This window comes from Microtus oregoni, unplaced genomic scaffold, assembly GCF_018167655.1.
Source record: "Microtus oregoni isolate MIOR12 unplaced genomic scaffold, Mior012 000038F_ref0000394, whole genome shotgun sequence".
Taxonomy (NCBI): Eukaryota; Metazoa; Chordata; class Mammalia; order Rodentia; family Cricetidae; genus Microtus; species Microtus oregoni.
Window position 1 is genome coordinate 19,318,340 of NW_024543097.1, and position 25,003 is coordinate 19,343,342.

A 25,003-nucleotide genomic window follows, 5' to 3' on the forward strand; every position below is an offset into this window, starting at 1 on the left:
CCTATATTATTTAATTATACATCGCAATTTTAAGTAATTGCACAAACGCAATACCTTAATCAAGAGCAGATATGTGTGTGTGTGTATTTAACAAAACTAGCATTCAATTTGTATCAATAAACCAAGATCTATACCAATGTAAAGTTTTTATTTCTGTAGCATATTCCACATTTAATGTAAACAAATGTTTTTAAACAATCATTTAAGGAATTTGGGCATTGTTCTCTGGACTTCTTCCTGCTGAGTGGGGGTGCTGTTAATCAGGTCTTTCATGGTGTATCCTGTGTGGTAGGTCCATCTTAGCTAGTAGTACTGAAACTGTCATTGATTTTGAACCATCTGGATCATTGTTTTAGAGGGTCTTCTTTGATTAAATCATATTAGCCTGGAAGGAATACAAAGGCTTTCATCTTCTGTGGAAATAAAGCAGAACTTCTTTTCCAAAGCAACATATCCTTAGCCCCAAATTTTGAAGTCAAGAGACCTTTAAAATATACTTGTTTGTTTAGCTTAGCAGCCTGTATAATGAAATGTCTCTCTGTACTTAGCTAATTCACAGTCAAAATTCAGAGAAAACAATAATATACATAATCCAGACTAACTGTGTATGTTACATCTTTATGTGGTTTATTTTTCTTTACTACTCTAATCTATGACTGTCTGTACTCTGTCTCTTTAAAAACTTTTTTTTAAACAATTTACTTTAATAGTGTGGAAAATCCTTTATCATATGTGTTATTTTTATTGGTTAATGAATAAAACTGCTTTGGCCCATGACAGGGCAGAATAGAATATGGTGGGAAACCAGAGGAGATAGAGCAGGAAAGAAGGCATGAATTCAGGGAGAAGCCATATAGCTGCTGGAGGAGAAAGACACCTGTGTGCCTGGTAAGAGTAAAACATGAGCCTTGTGGTAAAATATAAAATAATAGAAATAGATTAATTTTAGATATAAGAGCTAGCTAGAAATGCACTGAAGTGACTGGCCAAGCAGTGTTTTAATTCATACAGTTTCTGTGTGATTATTTCCAGTCTGGGCAGCCAGGAAAAAATAAGCACCCTCTGTCTACATTATAGGGGTACTTCAAGTATTCATACCACATTAAAAAAATTTTCTTGCTTTTTAATTCATAGGTTGCTTCTTTCATATAGTATGCCAATTTGCATATAATTATTTAGTATGCTTTTGATTTTCGATGTAAAATAGTTAACATATAAAAGATGCAACTCTAACCTCTTTAACAAATACTTTCAGTTGATAGAAGAAAATCTCCAAGTATTCCATACATGCTTAGCTATAAGTTACAGGAGATTTCAAGCATAAACCTTTATCCTCTTGTAAATATTAGTATATGTACATTTTTGTAACAATGTGGTGTGCAAACACTGAACAGCTTCTAGTGGGCAGTATTTCCATGCTCCCTGTGTGACTGCATCTACAGTCTGTGCTCTTTGGAGTGTAGGGTAGTCAAGGTTCTATCCTGCTTCAAGTTTTCTAATGTGGCTTTGTTTAAATGAATTTATGTGTTACACATTTCCTTCCACAGAGGAAGTCAAACCACATAACGTTATGTTACGCTTGTCAAATTCCAGAAGTTAGTGGTGAGGAAAGTAATGCCTGTTGAAGTTGAATGGCTGAATTCAAGTTCTTCAGTGGTGCAGACTGACTCTCTGCCTCCAGTGTTTAACAGTAACCAGAGGATAAACACATTGTGTGACCACAGGCTCAGCTTCCACTCCTACAAATCACTGCACAGGAGTGCCACCAACACTGCTGCAGGGACCATGTCAGGTATCTGATTTTACAGTGCTCTGGAGCAAATCAGTATTTCTCTAGAACTTTCTGATTAGATGCTTCTTCTAAAAGTGGATTCTTAAAATTGTGTCTGTTTACATTGTCTAATTATTGCCAGATCTTTTTCAACCATAGACCAAGGAAAGACATATGAGAAGGATTAACTGGGACAATTGTTTTCTATGAAAAGCTCTTGCTTCCACAAGTTTTTGAACATTATTTATTTATTTTACATCCTAACAAGTTTTCAATTTTCTCCTCCAAGTTCCCCCCCCCCACCTCACCTTTGCCATCCCCCTCTTCCATTTCTATTCAGGATGGGGCATGCCTTCCTGGATATAAACAAAACACAACATTAAATTTTCACAAATTTCTTTAATACAAACATCAAAATATATGTGATATAACCCTCAAAAAATCCATTGGACACAGCATAACAAGATACAATAAGACTATACTCAAAACCTCATATCAAGGCCAGGAACACAATACAGTAGAAGGAAAGTAGACAAAAGGGTCAGAGATATCCCCACTCCCATTGTGGTACAGAGATATCTCTACTTCCATTGAGGGACAGAGATATTCCCCACTCCCATTGAGGGACTCCTAGCAATAGGAGTGGCATGTATCTGACTCTTTTGTCTGCTTTTGGGATCCTTTCCCTTGTACTTAGTTGGCTCATTCAGCTCTGATATGAGAGTATGTGCCTAGTCTTATTGTAACTTGTTATGCCATGTTTGGTTGATATCCTTGGGAGGCCTCCTCTTTTCTGAAGAGAATAGAGGAAGAGTGAATCTGAAGGAAAAGGAAGGTGGAGAAAGGACTAGGAGGAGAGGAGGGAGGAAAAATTGTAGTCGTATATAACATGGGAGAGAAGAAAATAAAACAAAATAATAAAACAACAACAAATACCATCAAGATAACAACCATAATATGCATCCAGATGACATAGCACAATCCTTTTCAGGCTGCGTGATTGCAGCTTCAGTCTCTGCAAGTCCCTAATAGTTAGTTGAAGTCTGTGAGCCAACTTCATCCTCCCTGGCTCCTACATTTTTTTCTCTTCCTCTTCCACAGACTTGCCTGAGCTCCAAGTGGAGGGACTGAATGGGTATTTGGGATCTCTCTGTCTGCCTAATGTTTGGTTGTGGGTCTCTGTATCTGCTCCTGTGGTAGTCTATTTGATGTCTATTGGGCTCAGCACTGCTCTATGAATATATCATTAGGAGTAATCATGCTGACTTTTTAAATCATAGGTCTCTGGGCTATCCAGCCTTCGGCTCCTGGTCTTCTAGGCTATGGGCTGCCTCTTATGGTAAGGGCCTCAAATTTAACACCCCCCCCCATTGTTGGGCCACTCCCACACATTCTGTTCCTCCATTGCCCAGTACATCTTGCAGGTGAAATAGATTATAGGTCAAAGGATTTGTGATTGGGTTGGTGTCCCAGCCCCTCCTCTAAAACTGTTGCCTGGTTACAGAGAATAGCTGGTTGAGACTCTGAAACCTCCATTACTAGGAACACTTGCTACGGTCACCCTATTGTAGAATCCTGAGAATTTCTACTGGACTAGGTTTCCACATTGACCCTTAATGCCTCCCAATTCCATTTGTCTCCTCCCATATTCTCTTCATCCATTGTTCCCTACCTACTTGGTCACTCCTGTGCCCATTCCCACTCACTCTAAGTCCACTGTTCCTTTTTCTCTTCCCAAGAATGTTCATGCGTTCCCCCGTGCCTCAGAGTCCACCTTGATACTTAGCGTTTCTGGGTCCATGGATTGTAGCATGATTATCATTGACTTAACAGCTAATATTCAATTATAAGTGCGTGTGTACCTTGTTTGTCTTTCTGGATCTGGGTTACTGACTGAGGAAGACTTTTTCTAGTTCCATCCACTTATCTGAAAATTTCATGTTGTCATATTTTTAACAGCTGAGTCCATTGTGTAAACACATCTTCTTTATACATTCTTCAGCTGAATGACATATAGGTTGTTTCCAGTTTCTGGCTATTACGAATAAAATCAATATGAACATAATTGAACAATTGTCTTTATGGTAGGATGGAGTATCCTTTGGGTATATTCCCCAGATTGGTTTGGCTGGATCTTTAGGTAGATTTAGTCCTAGATTTCTGAAGAACTGTCCTATTGATTTTTATAGTGATTGTACAAGTTTGTGCTCCCACCAGCAAGAGAGGAATATTCCTTTTCTTTGTTCCATGTCCTTGCTAACACTTGTGTTACTGGTCTTAGATATTCTGACAGGTGTAAGATGGAATCTCAAAGTAGTTTTGATTTGCATTTTTCTGATGGCTAAGGATGTTGAGCTTTCTTTTTAGTGCTTCTTGGCCATTTGAGGTTCTCTATTGAAAATTCTTGGATGGGGTGAAGGGGATGACTGGAAGGGGTAGGGGTGGAAGGAAACAGTACTTGGGAAGTACTGAAAACCAAAACAAAGAAACAAAGATGTTCACGCCTTTTATAACTAAAGCTTTTCAAAGGATATATTTTTGTCATATTTTCACCTCTCCTAACTTCTTCATATCACTTACCCTCTACTCACCCTTTGTCTTATTGGTAACTTGAAGTCCTAGAGCTACTTCACCACAGAATACGACTTATCCAGACTCAGACTTTTTTCCTATTATCCAGCAGAGGGCGCCAAGGTTCACAGTTTTAAAAGGAAATGAAAAACTGAAGCCTACGGGGACCTTGAAAGGAAATGTTTCTTCACACATTTTCAGTGTGGAAGAGAAGACTGCAAATTAAAAGCAAATTATAAATTAAACAGCAGTCACTTTCTTCATTTTTTACTGAAGCAAAGACGTTATGGCATTTAAGATTAATGTTTCCACTATTCGTTGTTTTCAAAAGCCCCGTAGTAAACACACACACACACACACACACACACACACACACACACACACATTTTGATCATCGAATGCAGCCTTGACAAATTCATCCCTCTTCACAAACACTTTATAGTTGCAAATGCTCATGCACAATCTGACTCTAAATTCTCCACCTTTGCTGCTCATGCACAATCTCTCTCCAAGACAAGGCCCTGCAGGAGCCACATCCCTGAGCTCTACTGGTGAGTCTAATTCAGATTCCTTCTCCCAGGTGGCTCCCCCAACCCCAGCTCATCGAGGAACCCACCTTGAGCATGCATTTGCTGAGGTTAAGCCTAGACTTTGTGAGTTGCTAACCCCAATTTCTTGCCACCACTCCTCTTCTATGACTCTTCAGACCCAAGCAGGAGTTGCTTCCCCAGGCCCCTTTGCCTGGTCTTATCCAGGCTACATGATGCCCCTGGCAGGAGGCGCATGTCTGAGCTTTTGGTGTGTCTGAACTAAGTTCCTCAACCCATACTCTAGTCCCAAGTCCAATACATCTCCCTGAGCTTTTAGAGATTTTGTCTGGTTCCCTGCCTATGTGTTGCCTTTCCAAGTCCAGATCCAGGTGGGACCCACACTGGTCGTTCCTTGGGCTTCACCCAAGCAATCTCACATGATGGGTAAGACCTCTGTATCCTACAAGTGACAATTAGTTGTCATCCCAGTTTCTCAAACCTGAAGAACTGCCATGCTCATTCCTCCTACCTGACCTGAAAGAAACTACTTTGTGGCACTAGCAAAAATAGAAGGAAACTTTCGTCTGTCATGGGCAGGCTAGAGTATCATGTCAGACATATGAGCAATGAAATAAATCCACAAACACAGTGCCCTTGCAAAAACTCAGACATTATGGAAGATCAAAATAATATACTCCTAAAACCACTAGAGAAATGTTCTATCATGGGAATTGCCTAGACAAATATTAGAACACAGAATTTAAAATAGCAATTATAAATATTATCAAATATTAAAGGAATTCCAAAAAAGATGCGAGCAAAGACCTGACTGAACTCAAAGAAGACTGAAATAAATTTCTAATTGAAGTTCAAGAACACAAATAGCTAAATGAAATTATGTAAACAATAGAGGATTTGCAAGCTAAATTCAATAAAGAGCTACAAATACAAAATAAAAAGGTTTTATTAGACTAACTAAATAAGTATTTAAAAACAATGTGCATGCATTATGAAGTTAAATTCTACCTAGTATATTATAGAATCTAAAATAACTTCCAGCATTTTTTTCCTGTCACTTGTAAAGGATCTGTATCCTGACCAGGTGACATTTGGTACCAATGGACGTTTAATATGCACTGTGACCTTGGGTTACAGGGCATACCTTTAATACCAGCAATGAAGGGGGCAGACACAGGTGGTTCTCCATGAGTTAGAGAACAACTTGGTCTATATAGTGAGTTCCTGACCAGCCAAAGCTACACAGTGAGCCTCTGTCCAGCAAAATGAAACCCTAAAGTAGTAAAACAAGGAATATTTTTATTATGATACATGTAGTTCTAATCGACAAAATTTTGACAATTTGGTCAGTTAGGCAAACAATAAAACAGGGCAATCTCATCAGAATCTTTTCTGTCCATTAGACTTGTCTGTCCTACCCCTCTCTTCCTCTCCTCTCCCCCACTCTCCGTTTCTTTTCCGTACCTTTTTCATTGACTGAAGTGGTAGGTTATTTTCAAGAAAGTAGTTGAATTAGACATCATTTGTAAATGCAACTTTAACTATTAAAATGTTAATTTCAATGGTTTGTACTTCAGTTCGATCACAAAAGACAAAAACATCCTGTCACTGCTGCTCCTCCCTGTCTGAACAGTGACTCTCCTAGCAGCAGCTTCAATGTCCAGAGAGTTTGGGTTTTAGAGTAACTGAAAACTACACATTTGTGTGTGTGTGTGTGTGTGTGTGTGTGTGTTTTAATTTTACCTTTCCGGCATCCTATTTTGGTTAGTTGTTTTATTTTTCCCTGCTTAACCCTACTTTGTTTTCTCCAACAATGTTTTCTTTCTTTTTCCCTCAATAAGACAGGCCAAATTCTGTGCTTCAGCAAGTTCTATTCTGTGTATCTCACTGTATTTCTTGGTGGTCATATTGGCCTTAGAGATACACACATCTTTGATTTGGAAAAAAATACAAAAACAATAAACATAAACAGGTTCATCTAGATTTGTTTCCTTGGGGCCAAATTCTATTTCTAATAAAAACTAACAAAGACAAGAGAACTTGGAAAAATCCTAACTCTAAGCTTGTCTTCATAGGCATGGGGCTATGGCATGAAAAAGTCTGCTGTCACTTTCAAGGAGATATAACCCATATTAAGTAGGTGGACACTTAAGAGGGAATATGGTAATATTTAAGTTTCATGGTTTGCAAATTATTTTGTTGGCAGCCAAAAAAAAATAGTGGCTATTTCGTAAACATTATTAATTACCTTGTTTTGAAAATAAGAGCTGGGCAGCCCCTGTTGGCCTGTTGCTCTCCTTGCCCAAGAGATATGATCAGCAGGCCCAGTGCAGTTAATCAGTAGTTTTATTCAGCCCTTTGTCCTTCTTCTGGGACACAATTCACACCAGACCTCTCTACAGTGCTTCATAAGCATGGTGTACTAAGAACACTCCGATAGAGAGGCTTAAACATGGTGCCTCTGGTTGAGTGTGTGTACTCTCACTAGGAATGCAGGATTAGCAGGCAGTCATCAATTAACTTTTCATCTTTCCTTGCATTAGGCTTCAGGAAGATCAAGATGGTTCCCTAAACTGAAGGCAGTCCACTGTTTCTCATTTTCTTTCATTCCTTATTGTGACCTAATTCTTCCTAACATGGAGCAAGGAATCCATGGAGATGCGAAGACTCAGACAAAACACTGAAAGTTAATCTGGGAAAAAACTGAGTAGAGGAAGAAATTTATAAATCAACCAAAACTTATATTCTAGACATGTGCATAAAAGATAGTGGGTAAATGGTTTAATTGAACACAAAACAGAATGAAGCAAAGATATAATTAGATGCAATAATATATTATTTATTTAGATTTTATCATATTTATGTATGAAATTTACAACAGTAAGGAGGTAAAATATTTCCTTGCACTTTTCCAAGATATTTATACCATGATGCCAGTGGCACATGAATTCTAAATATAATCAGAATATGGAATTTACAGTTGAAACCCACACAGAATTAATGAATGTCTGAAGAGTTTGTGTAAGTTTATATTGAATTTAGAAAGTACATTGCATTCAGAGAAAGAAAGAAAAAGAAAGAAAGAAAGAAAGAAAGAAAGAAAGAGACAAAGGAACAGCTAAAATCTCCAAAAACACACCACTTGAGGGCTACTTCCTCTTGCTGGGCTGTACCTGTTAGAGTTGCTGCAACTTCATACATGAACTCCACTTGGGAACCAAGGATTTGGCACATGGGCTTTTGGTGAGCATTTCATATTCTAAGAATAACAATCCCCAAGATTGTTTTAGAGAGCCTCTGTAAAGCAAAGGACATGGTCAACAAGACAAAACGGCAGCCTACAGAATGGAAAAAGATCTCCACCAACCCCACATAGGACAGTGGGCTGATCTCCAAAATATACAAAGAACTCAAGAAATTGGTCATCAACAGAACAAATAATCCAATAAAAAAAATTGAGAGCAATTCTTGAGCATCCAGAATTTTATCTATCATAGAACAGCAATTAATATAAAAAGAAGAAACAGAACCATGTGAAGAAAGGCTTTTGTATAGGGACAGTAGCTGCAAGTCCCGCCTGCTTGTTACAACCAGGCAGAGCTTTATAAAATCCCCAAGTCACAGGTTGTGATTGAGACCATTCAGACAGAAACCTGGGGGTGGGCTCTGATACCAGTATTCTTTAAGCTTCCCTGAAGATCACGGAGTGTGAACATTGATGGAGAACATGGCAGAGTAAAAAATAGCAAAAGGGCCTTTTTGAATTTGCCAGACAAAGAAGAATGTATTATATTTTGGGGCAATGAGGCTATGTTAGGAATAAACACAGGAAGTTTATATAGATTTTATATTTTATCACTTTATTTTTTGTGCTTAGTTGATCACAGCATTCAGTTTTGCAAGTGGTATAATGTATGCCAAGAAAATCAAGAACGTGTGCTAATTATATTTTAATGACATTTCTGGTGATGGTGTCTTAGTTAGGGTTTCTATTGCTGCAATGAAACGCCATGACCAACAAAGTGTTTGGGGGGGGGAGGGTTTATTTGGCTTACACTTCCACAGCACTGTTCATCATTGAAGGAAGTCAGGACAGGAACTCAAAGAGTACAGGAACCTGGAGTCAGGAACTGATGCAAAGGCCACTAATGGGTACTGCTTTGTTGTAACCCCACGTAAGGGCCATATCTGTTATAACCATACATTGGGTTGATATCTGTCAGGGTCCAGCCTTAATGGGTTCAGACTCCCAGGGTAGGGGTATGTTTAGATTAGAAATGTTAAGCAGAAAATGCAGAGACAAAGAAAAATACAGTGACATAGGATAGTAGTGGGAGGGCAATCCTGTGAATCCTGAAAATGCCCAATATGCCCATGTTTATTTCTTCTGATCTTTAAATTCCCCAATCCAAAAAAGTGGAAGAAAGCAAAAGACTTTTTTTTATCATGATGTAAGAAACAAAGTGATTACCATTTTGAGGGAGGGGTGTTTAAAGAAAGGGAATCTCTGTAGCTTTGGAGTCTATTCTGTAACTAGCTCTTATGGACCAGATTGGCCCTGAACTCACAAAAATCTGCCTGTCTCTGCCTTTCAAGTGCTGGGATTAAAGGCATGAGCCACCACCACCGGGATAGTGATTGCCATCTTAATACCCCAAACTCCTAGTAACCACACCCTAGATTCACAAGATATTTTTGTGAATATCTTTGTGAATATCATAAGATATTTTTGTGAGTAAGTGAAATCTCCTGTCAATAGATTTGAAGGAGCCTGACTAGGCTTAAACTCTCTGACCTTCAGTCAAGGTTGAATAGATCTACTTCTGTGGGCCTCCACATTGCTTATTGGCTTGATTCTCATGGCTTGCTCAGCCTGTTTTTTTTTTTTTTTTTTTTTTTTTTTTTTTTTTTTTTTTTTATAAAACCCAGAACTACCAGCCAAAGGATGGTATCACCCACAATGGATTGGGCCTTCCCTCATCAATCACTAATTAAGATGTTTTATGGCCACTTGCCTCAGGTGGGTGAAATACACCCAGAGGCCTTCCTGAGTTCTCACAGTCAGGGTGACTTAAGGCATCCATAGGCGTTTATGGAGAGTAGGAACCATTAATTTCAGCATATATACATATATATGATAGAGAAACGGGAAAGAAAGAGACACAGAATGTTTCATGTGCTATGGAAAGAGACAGAACTGAAGAAGCAAAAGTGGTGAAAAGTAGGCTGATATGTTTTGCCTGCTTGCCACCTAAGGCCATGGTGATATTGGAGTCTGGGCTGCTGCCAAGGACCATATCTGGTCTGAGGTCCTAATATAGGCAGTGTCTATGTTGACATCTGTGACCCATGTTGCCACCAAGGCCATAAGAATGCCCAGGGTCTGGCTTCCACCTGTAGCCAGTGTGGTGTCCAAAGTTGTTGACAGAGGTTTCTGTCCCATCCAGTTCCGCAGCCGTTCAGTCCTAAGGAAACACGCAGAGGTTTACATTAATTATAAACTGGTTGGCCTATCAGCTCAGGCTTCTTATTAACTCTTATAACTCACATTAACCCATAATTCTTGTCTGTGTTTGCCATGTGGCTTGGTACCTTTTATCAGGGAGACATTCTTGTCTTACTTCCTAGGTGTCTGGGTGATGACTGCAGACTGAGCATTTCCTCTTCCCATAATTCTCCTATTCTGGTTGCCCCACCTCTACTTTTTACCTAGTTACTGACCGATCAGCATTTTATTAAAGAAATACAACTGACAAATCATTTCAGGGTACAAGACCATTGTCCCACAGCACTCCCCCTTTTTTTCTTTTCAAAACAAAAACTCTGAATCTAATCTCCTTTGTTTATCTTGCTTCCTGACCCTTCCAACTTGTAACCAACACTCTAAACAAAGACAAACATCCATAATCCATTTTTGGGGAATGTGGACATAGTTTTCTAGGTTACTTTCTGCTGATTGGGGCACTGATAATCTTATGAGGGCCTAAAGAAAATTTAGAATTATGGTTATGACCAAAATATTCTGTGAGGCTTGATCATCTCAGCCAGCAGTCTTGAGGCTGTTCGGGATGCAGAACTCAGAGGAAACTCCAACAGAGGTTCTCTAAAGTGTTGGATCATCTGGACCAAGGGCATCTTCCTTGATCAACCTGATTTTTCTTACCCCAGAATGAATTCACAGTATCTCATTTCCTGTGAAAACAAAGCAAAACCTCTTCTCCAAAGTAACATATATTTTGACTTAAATTTTGAAGTCAAGGCATTTTCAAAATATATAGGTTGGATTAATCCAGCAACATTTATACTCAAATATCTTTTAGCATCTGTTGCTCCTTCCTCAGCCATCAAAAAATTCAAAGACAACACAATAATATATAGTATCCAGATTCTTTTTGTATTTTCCATCTTTATATGATTTTATTTTAAACTCTATTATTTTTTATTTTTAATTTTTTGTGAGACAGGGTTTCTCTGTATACCTTTGACTGAAGGCAAAGGCATAAGTCACAAACAATCCCACATCAGTTTGGAATTATGATTAATAGAATGGTTATTTATTTAAAGGGGAAAAAACTTACAGATCATCATCCCAGACAACAGCCCTCTGCACAATCAGGAAGGGAGTCTAGACACCAGAAGTGGAGCAGAAAGTAAGAGAAAGAGGAGAGGGAAGTGGTCGCTTTTTTAAAGGGAGAGAGACCACACCCCAATGGACTGGTATCTCAGCGGCTATTGGCTGGAGGAGCGGAAGGATCTCCCGCAACACCTCCCCCTTTTGTTTAAGTAAGAGTATTCTAAACCGACTACAAAATTATATAAAATAAGTACAAATATCCTATTCTAACTAGCTTAGGTCTCGTATAATAAATAACTTGGCCAAGTCATGAGAGAAAAGTAACTACATTTATATAGTCTTCAACCCCATCAAAGATCTGAGAAGGGAAATAATGTTATCTGGGTAATTAGGAAGTTCAGTAAAACAACTTCCAAATCATGCAACAAATCACAGAGACAACTAGCTACCTGGGCAATCACCCAAGTCACGTTTGCAGCGTTGAAGCAACCAACTTTGGCTAAGGCCTAACATAACTGACATACCATTTTCAAAGGCAGGCAACTTTTCAAAACTATCTTACCCTGTCTTGGCAGGATATGACAGTCCTGTTTTATCCATTGATCCATGCTCTGTATCTCTGTCACTGGTTGGGGTATGGGCATTTCTTTCCAAAGGCCAGTTCTGCCAAAAAGAAAGGCTCCAGGTGGAGTGTCTTTGGTGCTCAACATTCCCTCAGGAATAGATTGGTGCTGCCAAGAGCAATTGTGTCTCACTACCACAAAACTCTGAGTTAGATTAAAGGCCATTTTCTGCACCTCTTTGAAGAGATTGAAGATTATCTATCTATACTGAGTATAATCTCTATGTATCTAAAGAACCTGATTAGTCTAATTATAAATGACAAACTTAGAATACTATTGATGTATATAATTCTCAATACCTATCTAACTTAAAGCTAAGACAATAAACATCTGTGTAACAAATGAGGATAATGACCTCCAAATATAAACAATGTACAAATATACATTGCAATATGCTAAATATATATCAATACACAAACACTATATAAGTATCTTAATCAGAGGTAGAAATGTACATTGCAATATGGTAAATATATACAATATATATATATATATATCAATACAATATATGTCAATACATAAAAATGTTTTAAACAGAGGTAGAAATATGCATGCATACAATAGTCAATATAATTTAACTTTGTATCTATATAAGAATTGATACCAATATATTTGTCTCAAAACAATAACTTACAACAAGATTGGTACCAACAAGTACCAATCTATTATCCCATTATCCCTCTTTTTTTTTCAAATGATCCCTGAGCTTATAAAATTCCTCCCCCAACCCTCAACCATATACTAATTATAATCAAATGATGTTCCTAAACCCAAGGGAAAACTTTACTGGGAGAGGGGACGTCGTCCTCTAGAATTACTTCCAGCTGTCATGGGGGTGACGTTCTTTCTGGGGGATCCTGTGAAAGTAAAATGATGGTTAAATTTCAAGATCAATGTCTTTTAAAATTGCAAATAGTCTCTGAGTATTCTGTGGAGGTCTGGCCAGAATGTTGTACAAGATGTGCACCATTTCAGCTAACCATTTTGAAACTGTCTTGTGCAGCTGGTACCCAAAACAGGTCTTGTAGTAGCGTTATCAGTATCATGACATCATATCAACCAGGTGGAGTTGTTGTTATGGGGCCCCATGTTCTTCCTGGAAACTTCAAATGTTACCACAGGAAAAACTCATTGCTCATTGTGAAAAACTTAAACATTAATCATGTAGACATATATAGACATACATATATTCAATGAAAGGCATGATAGATATATTCAATGAAAAGTATGATAGATATGAAGAAAAGCAAAGATGTTTTCTAAACTCATTATTTCTTTCTGTCCCATATCATGGCTCTTTGACATGAGACAGAAACTCCAGAAACTCTGGGTTTTTCTCTTACCAACAGGCTTGGAATTGGAGAGGGACTGAGCCAGAGTCCAACTTCAAAACCAGCTCGATATATTTATAAATAAATGCACATTAATACATATTTAAATATAAGAGTAGAATAATTTTACTTACGAGACCTATTTGATTTTCTTGCCAATTCTTATTAGGTTGTAAATAGTTTCCATCTGTCAGTATTCAAACATCCAGGGTCCCTTGAAATTCTTGAAGATGAGTGTTTTCCTGCAGAGATAAGAAGAGAACCCTGCCCCAGTACTATATGTCCATTATAGTCCATTATCTAAAACTGCAAACACTAACTGATGGAAATCATAGGGGGTAGCTCTAGCATTAGAAGCCCAAGTCCTTATCATTTCCTTAACATATGCAGAGTGTAAGCCAAAATTAACAATAGCTTGCTTAATTACTTTCAGATCATTCATTGCTATTGGCATCCATCTAGATTCTTTGACTCCCTTTGAGCCTTAAGAAGTTGACGCTTTGTTAGAATTAAGTATAGGGTATGTCGTTAAAACCCTGGATAAGCCAGTTCTAATAGCTGGTGGCAGCATTGTATCCTGTCCTTGTGCCTCCTTACTCTGTTCGCCAGCTCCAATAATTTCTTCAATCTTTTCAAATCTTTTTATCATTGTCTCTCTTAAATCCTGAATCTCCTGACCTGTATATATTTCTAGTGATTTCACTGAGGTATCAATTTTTTGGTCCCCATTTCTGCACCTGTGATTCCAAAGCTTTAATTTTTTTCCTTCAAAGATAACATGTGGTCCTTAAGCTTTTCTTGTATATCATGTAGATTCCCATCTTGGAGGTATATTCTGTCTGTTACCTTATCAAAACTTTGTGATAACGTCTGAACATCAAATTCAAAAGCCTGAACCCTTTCAGGTAACTTTCTAGTACCCTTGGATATGGAATCAATTTTGTCTATCATAGTATCCACTTGTTCAGATAACCTCTGATTTTCAATAATTTTAATCCTGTCATTTATTTGTTCATTATTAGTTTGTAAAGATTCTATTGTTCTTAGGAGTGCCATATTCTTCTGTTCATTATTAGTTCATAAAGATTCTATCGTTCTTAGGAGTGCCATATTCTTCCTTAATGATAGAATATGGAAAAGAAAGCTGAAACCTAGTAACAAGCAAATTAAGGTATCCCCATAATCATATAAACCTTGCATGATGTAATCCATTGTATTAGTAAACAAAGCAGTAAAATTTGCGTCAGAAACGAAAACTGCCATATTACCTATTATCCAGCAGGTGACACTGTTGCCGAGTCACGACAAAAACAGGGTCCTGCTTCAGTGTCCGCCTTAGTAGATGTTAAAAACTGGAAAATGTGAGTTTCTCAACAAAGTAAATGTAATTAAATCAATTCCATAGACGGAACCAGAAACCCAGAATCCAGGGGTGGAGAAGAGCAACCTGGAAGCCGCTTATGCCTCCACGTGACAGAGTCACCCCGAGGGGTTGCAGCTTTTAGCAACTGTGTGTGCTCTGGTTCACGCCACTCAAGCGCTGCGCTTGCAAGGGAGATTTAAAAATGACTCAGAAAAGAGCAAACCATGCGGGCAGAGACTACGCGGGCCTGTGGAGTTTAAATCCAAGTGGGGAGGCAAACAAGAGGGTGCCTGGGGCCTTGAAGTCAATCTGAGGTGTCTAAAGGGAAAATATAAAGAACTGCAGCAAGAAAAGCTGGCTCCACGCACAAGGCACAGGTTGCAAGGCACAGGCCATGGTTGAGGGAGGGAGGACTCACGCCAAGCCGAGCTGGTGGCAGGCAGCTGAGGGGGGGGGGGTCCTAAAACCAAATGTTGGGCGCCAGATGAAGGTGAAGGCGTAAGTCACAAACAATCCCACATCAGTTTGGAATTATGATTAATAGAATGGTTATTTATTTAAAGGGGAAAAAACTTACAGATCACCATCCCAGACAACAGCCCTCTGTGCAATCAGGAAAGGAGTCTACTCACCGGAAGCAGAGCAGGAAGTAAGAGAGAGAGGAGAGGGAAGTGGTCTCTTTTTTAAAGGGAGAGAGACCACACCCTAATGGGCTGGTATCTCAGTGGCTATTGGCTGGAGGAGCAGAGGGACCTCCGGCAACATTTGACTGTCCTGGAACCCACTCTATAGAATAGACCATTCTTGAACTCAAAGAGATCCACCTGCCTCTGACTTCCAAGTGCTGGCATTAAAGGCATATGCTGCCATACCCAACTACTCTCTCTTTCCCTCTCTCTTTCAAGCCTATGTATATTTAAAACACACTGTAAACTGTTTAGTGGTTTTCTTCACCTGAACCTATCTTTACTATATGTTTTTCTTTTTCTGACCAAATGAGTCTTTAATCTGCTAAACAATATGGGTAGGATTAAAGCTGTGGCTTTGATGGCTGGATCCACCCCATTCCTTAGCTTTCTGAGTCTAGACTCATGGTGGAGGTACTGGCCAGAGCCATGCTTAGTGCCACAACTCTGTGGAATTTCAAGGTCCCTGCCACCAACAAAAAGCATACTGTTGGCTATTCAGAAACACTATTTAAACATTTGGTAGTTAAGCTTCTTAAAAGAGCTGCAAGGTTTTTGCAGAGAAAGCTGAGTCAGGAAGCCTCTCTTAAATGAGACACACTTGCCTCTAGAAAACAGAACCACCAGAGAAAGTGTTGCTACCATGAAGCTGTGCTTAACTTGTTCTGTTGTGACTATAATTACTTCCCAAGCTCTCTCAGGTTTTATGTGGATGTGGTTGTCCATGTTGGAGACATTTGCTGACAGCCATCACCAAGACACAGAGGAAAGAAGATGAGAATGCCTCGCTGATAAAAGATATCAAGCCATGTGGCTAACACAGACAAGAATTATGGGTTAATGTAAGTTATAAGAGTTAATAAGAAGCCTGAGCAAATAGGCCAACCAGTTTCATTGGGACTCTACAGCTGCAGGACTGGGTGGAACAAAAATGTCATGCTGCTACCAGGTCCATGTTGATCAGAGTAGCCTTTGCTGCCACCAGGGATTATGATGGCATTCAAGTTTGAGCTGCTGTCAAGAGCCACCATGTCTAAGACATGACCTTACAGTGGCCAGGATCTGTGTTTATGTCCAAGGCTTCAGTAATCACTGAAGACTGTCAAGCTCCCCAGGGTCTGGTCAGCCGCCTAGGTTCATGTTGGTTTCCTAGCTCCATGCTGCTGCCAGGATCATGCTGATCTGAGTGTCTTGTGCTGCCACTTGGGGTCATAGAGATGTCTAGGCCCAGGCTGCAGCTGAGGGCCTGTTGTAAAAGGAGCGGCGGGGCCGCGTCCCCAGCACCCCGGCCGCCTGCTAGCTTATGCCCCGAAATAATTACAAGGAAACTGTATTCTTTTAAACACTGCTTGGCCCTTTAGCTCTAGCCCTTACTGGCTAATTCTGATATCCCGATCAACCCATCTCTAATAATCTGTGAGCACTGGTCTTACCAGGAAGATTTTAGCCTACGTCCATCCTGGGTCGGAGCTTTATCGCGTGTGCGTCTGCCCGGGAGAGCAGAGCATGGCGTCTCTGCTCCAGAAAGCAGAGCTGTCGAGTCTGAGCTCACTTCCTCTTCCTCCCAGCATTCTGTTCTGTTTACTCCTCCCACCTCTGTTTTAACCTATGAGGGCCAAGCAGTTTCTTTATTGCTTAACCAATGAAATCAACAGACTGATATATGATACTCCCACATCAAGGGCCATGTCTGGATCTGTGGCTATGTGGAAGCCAGTGTAGTGACAAGCCAGGAAAATAATTAGTTATCAGTGTTGATGTTCATGCCTCCTGTTACCACTGAAGACCATGCCGATACCAGAGGTCTGGGTTACCACATGGGGTCATGTTGGTGTCCAAGGCCTATTCTGCCACTGGGGACATGCTGACTTGAGTGGCCCATGATGCCACTTGAGGCCATTGGTGACATATGGACACAGGTGGCAGTTGAACACCATGTCTAGGTCCATAGTCCTACAGCAGCCAAGGTCTGCATGGATGTCTAATGCCCACATTACCCCAGGGTACCATAGAAACTCTGCATGTTGAAATCCAAGGGCCATGTTGAGTCAGCCTCACTCATCATTAGCCCTGGGATAGCTAGCCCTGCTTTTTGTTAAACACAGAACAAGGAGAGCTGGCCCTGACTCTCATGAAAGAGAACTGATCCTTGAACTAGGGAGAGAGAGAGATCCCCACCCCTCACCACAGGCATCAGATAGTTGGCCCAGATATCATGGGCACTAGATAGCTGGCTCTTCCCCTCATCTAAGGGGGCAGTTCCTGCTCAGCTACCACCCAGGCCAACATCCTGGACCTTGGGTTGGTCCACTCCAACATCTACCCCATCTATGACCTGCTGGAGTGTACAAAGGAACTGACCTTGTGGAACAATAGTCACAGGATCTCCATCACCCAGGGCAACACCAGGATATATGAGGAGTTACAGTGATAGTCCAGTGATGATGGTGAGCTAAAGGACACAGGCCTTGACTAATGACTCACTGCAGTACACATTTGTGGGTGAAGCTGATTGGACAAAAGGGTATACTGTGTGATACACTATAGCTCCCAATGCCACTAGCACAAAGGAAGAGGTGTTAGAGAGACAGGAAAGATGGAGGAGCAAGTTGGTTTTTAAATTACTTTTTGGGGGAGTTTTATTTGGGGTTGATGCTGCGTGGGTGAGGGGCAGACATGGAGAGACCAAGAGGTGGACATGATTAAGGCAAATATATGAAAGTCCCAAAGAGTCAATGAAGGATTATATTATAAAAAAGAAAAGAAAAAATATTTTACAGCTAGATCTTATGGAGTTTTTTTTTATTGAGTTTTTCACCTTTCAGTTAACTCTAGCTGTGTTAAGTTGACATAAGAATAGCTAGCACATAAAGTTAGAAGAAATTATTTTAGTAATGATTATTTAACCTTGGATCCTTGAAGAAACACGGAAATATCTCTACTTATGATGTTACTTATTTCCATACTCACCCCTTTGGAAAGTAAAACAAGCAATGGAGATGTTCAGAACCTAGGAAAGTAAATGACTGTGACTTCAAATTCTTAACTGACTGAAATCACTGCATGGTCAGAATGATGTAGCCAGAAAACTAGAGTTTAAGTTTCTAGTTTTTGGAAGCTGTGTTGTTCTCTGAATGCAATAAAACCTAGGGAGAGGCTAGTTCCTTTAACCCAATAGTTCTCAACCTATGGGTTGTTACCCCTTTAGGAGTTTGAATGACCCTTTCACAGGGGTTGCCTAAGACCATTGAAAAGCACAGATATTTACATTATAATTCATAACTGTAAAAACTACAGTTATGAAGTAGCAATGAAAATAATTTTATGGTTGGTGGGTCACCACAATGTGAAGAACTGTGTTAAAGAGTCCCAGCATTAAGAATATTGAGAACCATTGCTTGAACTAGTTCCCAAGTGAATAAAATAGCATCTTGTCTTGTACTCTGCCTCCTTTATGACCCCACTGACCTTAAAGGAGGAGAGTTATGAGGCAGGCTCATCTTTATGAGTGTGAGACAAGGAAAGCACTGGAGAAGTCAAGGGGAGGGGTGCAGTGGATACATCTACAAAACTCTCCCACACCTAAGCCTCAGGGGACATTGCAGAAGAGGGGGTAGAGAGACTAGAAGAGCCAGCAGATCAGGAGTTTGCTATGAGATTGTGTCTCCTCGTAATGTCATAATGTCAGAAGCTACACTTGTAAATCCTCATCAACGTGACTGCCCGAATGTGAGCTGAACAAGGATGACACCAATGACCAAGCCAAGCTTGGCGGGGAAAGCCCAAGAGGCTTCCAAACCACACAAAGACCTAGAGGCAACTGAGGAAATCTGGCAGCAGGAGAGGCTATCCCCCTAGGGAGAAGAACACCACTCGGTTACCTAGTACCCAATAATCAGCCCTGAAAACATACACACGAGTAGCATTATATGAGCTCAGCAGGTTATATTTAGGAATGTTTATGTATGTATGTATACATGTATGCAAGCAATATCAATTAGGGAAAAAAACTATGAATTTGAAGGAGAACAGGGAAGAGAATTTAGAGGAGGTGGGTTGAAGGGAAGAAAAGGCGGGGAGAAATATTGCAATTAAATTGTAATTTCAGAAGCTAAAAAATATTAGTAATTCATTAGTTGTAACATGGTTTTTGAAATGTCAGTAAAACTGTATTCAAGGAGGAGTCTGTAAAGAGAGCACAATGCTTTATGTTGTACAGAAATGCAGCTAAAAACAGATAAACCACAAACGTGGAAACCCCAAGGAGACTAGCTATCATAAGAGACACAGACAATATGCAGCAATATGGCCAATAGTCAGAAGTCAACATATTTAGAGTAAATGTCCTTCTCTTTGTCCTCAAGTTCATGAGCTTTATCTCCCATTTTGACTTTTCATTTTGTCCCAAAACTTAAAACACTAAACATATTATTTACTTTTCTTTGTCCTGTGACAATATACCTCACAAAAACAACTTAGGAAGCTGGGATTTTTTTAGGAACCCCTGACTTAATTTCAGTAGACTAATACCTGCCTACTTACAGTGCTAATCTAGTAGTTCAAACCTTGTTATTGATTTTACTGTAGAAAACTAGACAAGCCCTGCAAAGTCATTGTCCTCTGTCACAGTGCATTACAGAAAGTCAGCGTAATTATCTCACCAACTTCTACCTTTTAATTTAATTAGTGACTTATGTAGTCTTCCTTAAATAAAATCCATAGAAAGCAACTAATTTATCCAATCATTCAGGCAAATTGTGTACATTGGCATGTTACTTCTTTCAAATCCAAAGAACCATGCATATAAAAAATAATACATATCTCAAAAGGCTAATTCTATGAACTTCATGAAACTTAACCGTTTGACTGAAATATTAGTGACTACAAAATTTGACAAAGATTTTTATTACTGTTTGTTCATTAAATGAAAAGCAGTTCTATCTCATGCACTAAAACACATCAATCATATGCTTTCTTCCATGATGTTCGCATGTCTTCAACCCTGCTCAGAACTGCTTCTAACCCATTTAATCCCCATAATATCCTAATGAGATGATGCAGTTATTGTTTTAATTTCACAGAAAATAGAACCAAAGTAGGACCATCTTTCTGAAGTAACTTAGGATCTCTTCATCAATCACCAATTATAACAGACCCCTAAGACATGTCTACAGATCAGGGTAAACTGGTCAGTTTCTAATATCTTGGGGAACAATCTTCTAGCATGTGACTCTATTAGAAACATTTAAATTATAGGAAGGAAGTGTATACCCTGGTTTCTTTCTTCCTACTTTCCCATTGTGCAACCTATCTGGAAACAGTTAATGAGAAAGTTTACCATTCCAGTCCATATTATGACATGAACAGCAACAGTAGAAGGGTGGAAAAGCCAAAAAAATAAAAGGCAATAGACCAAGTGTCAAGGCATCACTTAATGGCACATAGAACTGGTCCATAACTGTCAAACATCTCTTCCAGTTTGTAGTACCATTAACCTTCAAATTCTTTATTTCAGTTTAAAATATGCAATGACAAATGTTTTTACTATATACTCTAGGATTTCAAACGTGGTTGAAAAACATTTTCTAAGAATATAGGCTGTTATGCTCTAAGTTTCCTGAAACTACCTCTATTTGAGGATAGTCAACTTTGTCAGTAAATATTATAGTCACTCTGTCAGCTTTTGCATTTTTCTCAGTATTTTTCCACACGTCTTAAGCTTGAAATTCCAAAAAAAAAAATCAAACTGTATAAATCTTCCTAATTCTAAACATAGAAGTATTTTGCCATCTACTCATTTTCCCCAAATTCAGTTGCTATCTTAGCTTAGACTCATTCCATGAAAATTTTGAACTTTGGTGATACTAATTGCCTTTATGATCTGAATACATTGAGGTTGGAGTATGCAGAAATGAAGTGATCAATATCAAATCCATGGATGAAGTTTTACTGAAAGCCTTGTAATTGAAATAGGCACCCTACTTTCTCAAACTGAACTAAAATGACCAGAGGATGGGCAACTAAAGGGCAGTGTTCTGACTGTCATGTGTCCTTTCTCCATCTTCACTGACAAAAATAAATATTTATTTGGGATTATGAGATTAAAGGAGCTACCTGAAGTCACAGTCAACATTCCTGGAATTGCGGACCCACTTGAAAAGGCCAGTGACTGAAAGACAAATCATGAGACACAGAAAAAGATTTGTTTAAAAATCCAGACACCAAAATAAGATGAAGTTTCTTACCCACAAAGGCTACCTTCCTCAGGGTTTGTGAGGATAGTCTTAAAATGGGAGTTGAGGAAGCCACATCAGACAGGAGGGAAGCTGGTTAGTTAAAAGCTCAAAAGTAGTTACAGTTATGTGTGTTATGCATTCCTGATGCCTATGCTGGAAGTTGTGGGTCACCGAATCTTCAAGGTCCCACTAATATAAAGTAAAAATCATGGTTAAAGTGCGTTATGATTTGTAATTTTAGCTCCATTTCCAGGAAATAGCTAATTTTGCAGTTGGTTTTTAAAATACAAAAAAAAAATGTTTTTTTCCATGGAGAGGAAGAGATAATAAAAATACCAAAGAACATATTTTTTTTTTCTCCAGAAGAGCTAAGAGAATTAGAGAAAAGCGGCCTCCCCTGGAAGACATTGGGAAATAACACTTTCCCAGAAAACAGCTTTTAATCCCCTGGTAGCAGCAGTCAGAGGTGTCTCCAGTAAATGCAAAGGGAGGCTTGGGGCATGCTGGGCTACTCCATGTTGGTTTGCTTCGGGCTTTCCTCAATCCCATTTCCTTTTGAGGAATATGTTGACCGACCACGGCTCTGTACATCTGAGAGAAGACAAAGATTTCTTCACTCAAATTGCCATTGAGAGAAAACAGTCTTGTAAAGGCTGACCGGTCCTGTTTCAGTATAGGTTCTCTGATTAACATGCTCAGAATCGACCCGTGTTTGGAAGAGTTGAAAGCTTTTAAAGAATCAGGAATTCCTAATCAAGAGTTTTAAATAAAATTCAATGTTTGCAATTTTGCCTAAAAAGTATTTTTCTTAAAGGTCAAATTTAAGGAATACCAATGTTAGCTATTATAAAAGTCAGCCCAGTAGGAATCATAAATAGAATACTAGCTAGAACTATTGAAAAATAAATGAAATTATTTTTCAAAGAGATAATACAAACAAGAAAAATGACAGCAGGTGATTTTTTTTTTGAAATCTCTAAATCCACTTTCTTTAGATTTAGCCAAAATATGAAACAATATGTCCCATACTTGGCAGTAAACCATCTTTTACAGCATCGGTGACTAATAAAGTCAAGAGCCAATGAAATCCCTCTAGCATCTAAATCACAGAGTGCTACGAACACACCCCACACATATATAAATAAAGGAATAAAGGGAAAGAGGTTGTGAATCTCTTTCCTTTTTCTTTTTGTTTGTTCATTTGTTTTTTTGTTGTTGTTTGGTTTGGTTTGGTTTGGTGTTTGTTTTTCGAGACAGGGTTTCCCTGTGTAGCAGCTCTGGCTGTCCTGGAACTTGCTAGCATAGACCAGGCTGGCCCCGAACTCACGGAGATACACCTGCCTCTGCCTCCCGACTACTGGGACTACAGGCATGCACCACCATGCCCGGCTGAGGACATAAATCACAAAGATTCTTCTGTTACAGTGGATATGTCTTCCCACGTTTCCTGATTTTACTTGTTTATTATTTTAGTATTTCAACAAATCTGTGTGAAGTGAGATCATCTACTTGTAGAGACAGCACACTGAAGCAAGCCTGAAGATACTGTAGGTTGGTTCTCGTGTCCTGTGCTTAAATGTTTTTTTTTCCTTTGTATTTAATTTAAAAAATATTTTTATTAGTTATTTGAACATTTTGTTCAGCATGGTTTGTTTATGTTCACCTCCTCTCCTTCCTCTTCCCCTCCCCCCCGCTTTTACATCTCTGTGACACAGAGAAGATGGAATATATCCTTGGAACTTCTGACGCATCCGCCAACCCCTCTGTACAGACGTTGACTTCCTACGAGGGAAGTAACGTCGTTCGGGACAGAGGTTATAGTGGGAGCTATCTTAGCGAGAGCTTTAGTTACCTGAGCCCACCAAACGCACAGGTGCCTCAAAACAAACCTGCAGTATCCAGATAACTGTATCTGATAAACCATGGACCAGGAACCGAAACAAGAACAAGAACAAAAACAACAAGAACAAGAGCAAAAACAAGAACAAGAGCAAGGCAGCATAGAGGAGGCTCCGGTTCAAAAGAAACAAGAGGAGGACAACCAGGAGGAATCTGAGTATCCCAAGAAAACATCCCCGTTTCTGACAACAGTTCCAACTGCCGTGACGAAGTTTGGAAGTTTCAGAAAAACTAACATGTCCCCCTTTTCATTCCCTTCACAAGGCATGGAGTTATCAGAAGCAAAAAAAGAAGCTCACTTGAAAGGGTCATTCGGCGTGGGCCCTCTAGTTTTCCCTGCTTTACAGCGCTTCAACAACATTGACGCCTTCCTCGCTTTTTACTGTGCAGTGGTCCTAGCTCAAGGTAAGTTAGAGGAGCAGGGTTGCTCTGGTGAGTAAAGTCGTGAGGTAGACAAGGCTGACAAAGGGCAGGAAGGAGACGGTCCATGATCAGACACAAATGTAGTCAGTATCAGCTAAGCCGATGCTGTGTTGTTGCCTCAGGTCTTTGGTTGCCTGCTGATCAGGGTGTACTTCATGCTGTCAATATCATTCTGGCATTCAGATACAGAGCTGATGAGAAGATGATGAATATTGAGTTAGTTCATGTTATTTGATGCTCAAGTTAATCTCTGGGTTGAATCTTTGGGGGATTAAAATAGTTGAAAACAGCATTGCTATCATGAGGTAGTTTCAGTTCACAATTTTGAAATACTCTGTCAAAGCAGCTTTTTTTCTGGATTTTGTTTTCTCATCTGTAAATTGAGGGATGGTGAGATTTTATTGGGTCCACATCCCAGGAAGAAATCCAAGGGTGTTTTTAGCCACATTCTGTCTTCTTCCTCTTACCTCTTCCTCCTTCTTCTCCTCTTCTATTATTTTATTATATGTTATCGTTGATAATTTTTGTTAATAAGTATCTTACTAAGCTCTGTCAGTCCACTCTGAAACTTACTTTTCTTCGCAAGGGGTCTGGTTAACATAGAAACTACACTTGCCCACTGTCTTTGACCTAGCTCTCATAATTATCTGTTGCCAGTGAGGTGCTGGAGCGGTAGATATCAAAAGGGTAGCCAGAATCTTCTATAGTTTTCTGGTTTGTTGGTGTTTTTGGAAGGAGCAATTTACAGGGTGACTGAAGTTTTTGGAGATAAAGTAGAGAATAGACATTCTATTCACAGCATGAATGTTTCAGCAGCCCTGTGTTTTTTTGGGTCTAGCCTTGACTACTGCTGGGGCAGCAGACCAGCAGGAGCTTTAGAAATTTTAGAAAGAGTCTGGACTCCTGGATCCCTGCAAATCAAGCAGTGTTTGAGATAGTTGGACAACAGCAGTTATGGATACTGCAGCAATGAACTGT

General features: G+C 39.4%; 1 protein-coding gene across 1 annotated transcript in view; it reads left to right on the plus strand.

Annotated features, from left to right (window-relative positions):
• The first annotated feature begins 1,614 nt into the window (after positions 1–1,614).
• LOC121433391 (solute carrier organic anion transporter family member 6A1-like) overlaps positions 1,615–25,003 on the plus strand; it is a 131,237-nt gene continuing 107,848 nt past the window's right edge. The window contains exons 1-3 of the mRNA XM_041631755.1: positions 1,615–1,792; positions 22,300–22,344; positions 23,867–24,007. Coding sequence (XP_041487689.1) covers positions 1,615–1,792; positions 22,300–22,344; positions 23,867–24,007 — 364 coding nt within the window. The remainder of the gene's footprint in view (positions 1,793–22,299; positions 22,345–23,866; positions 24,008–25,003) is intronic.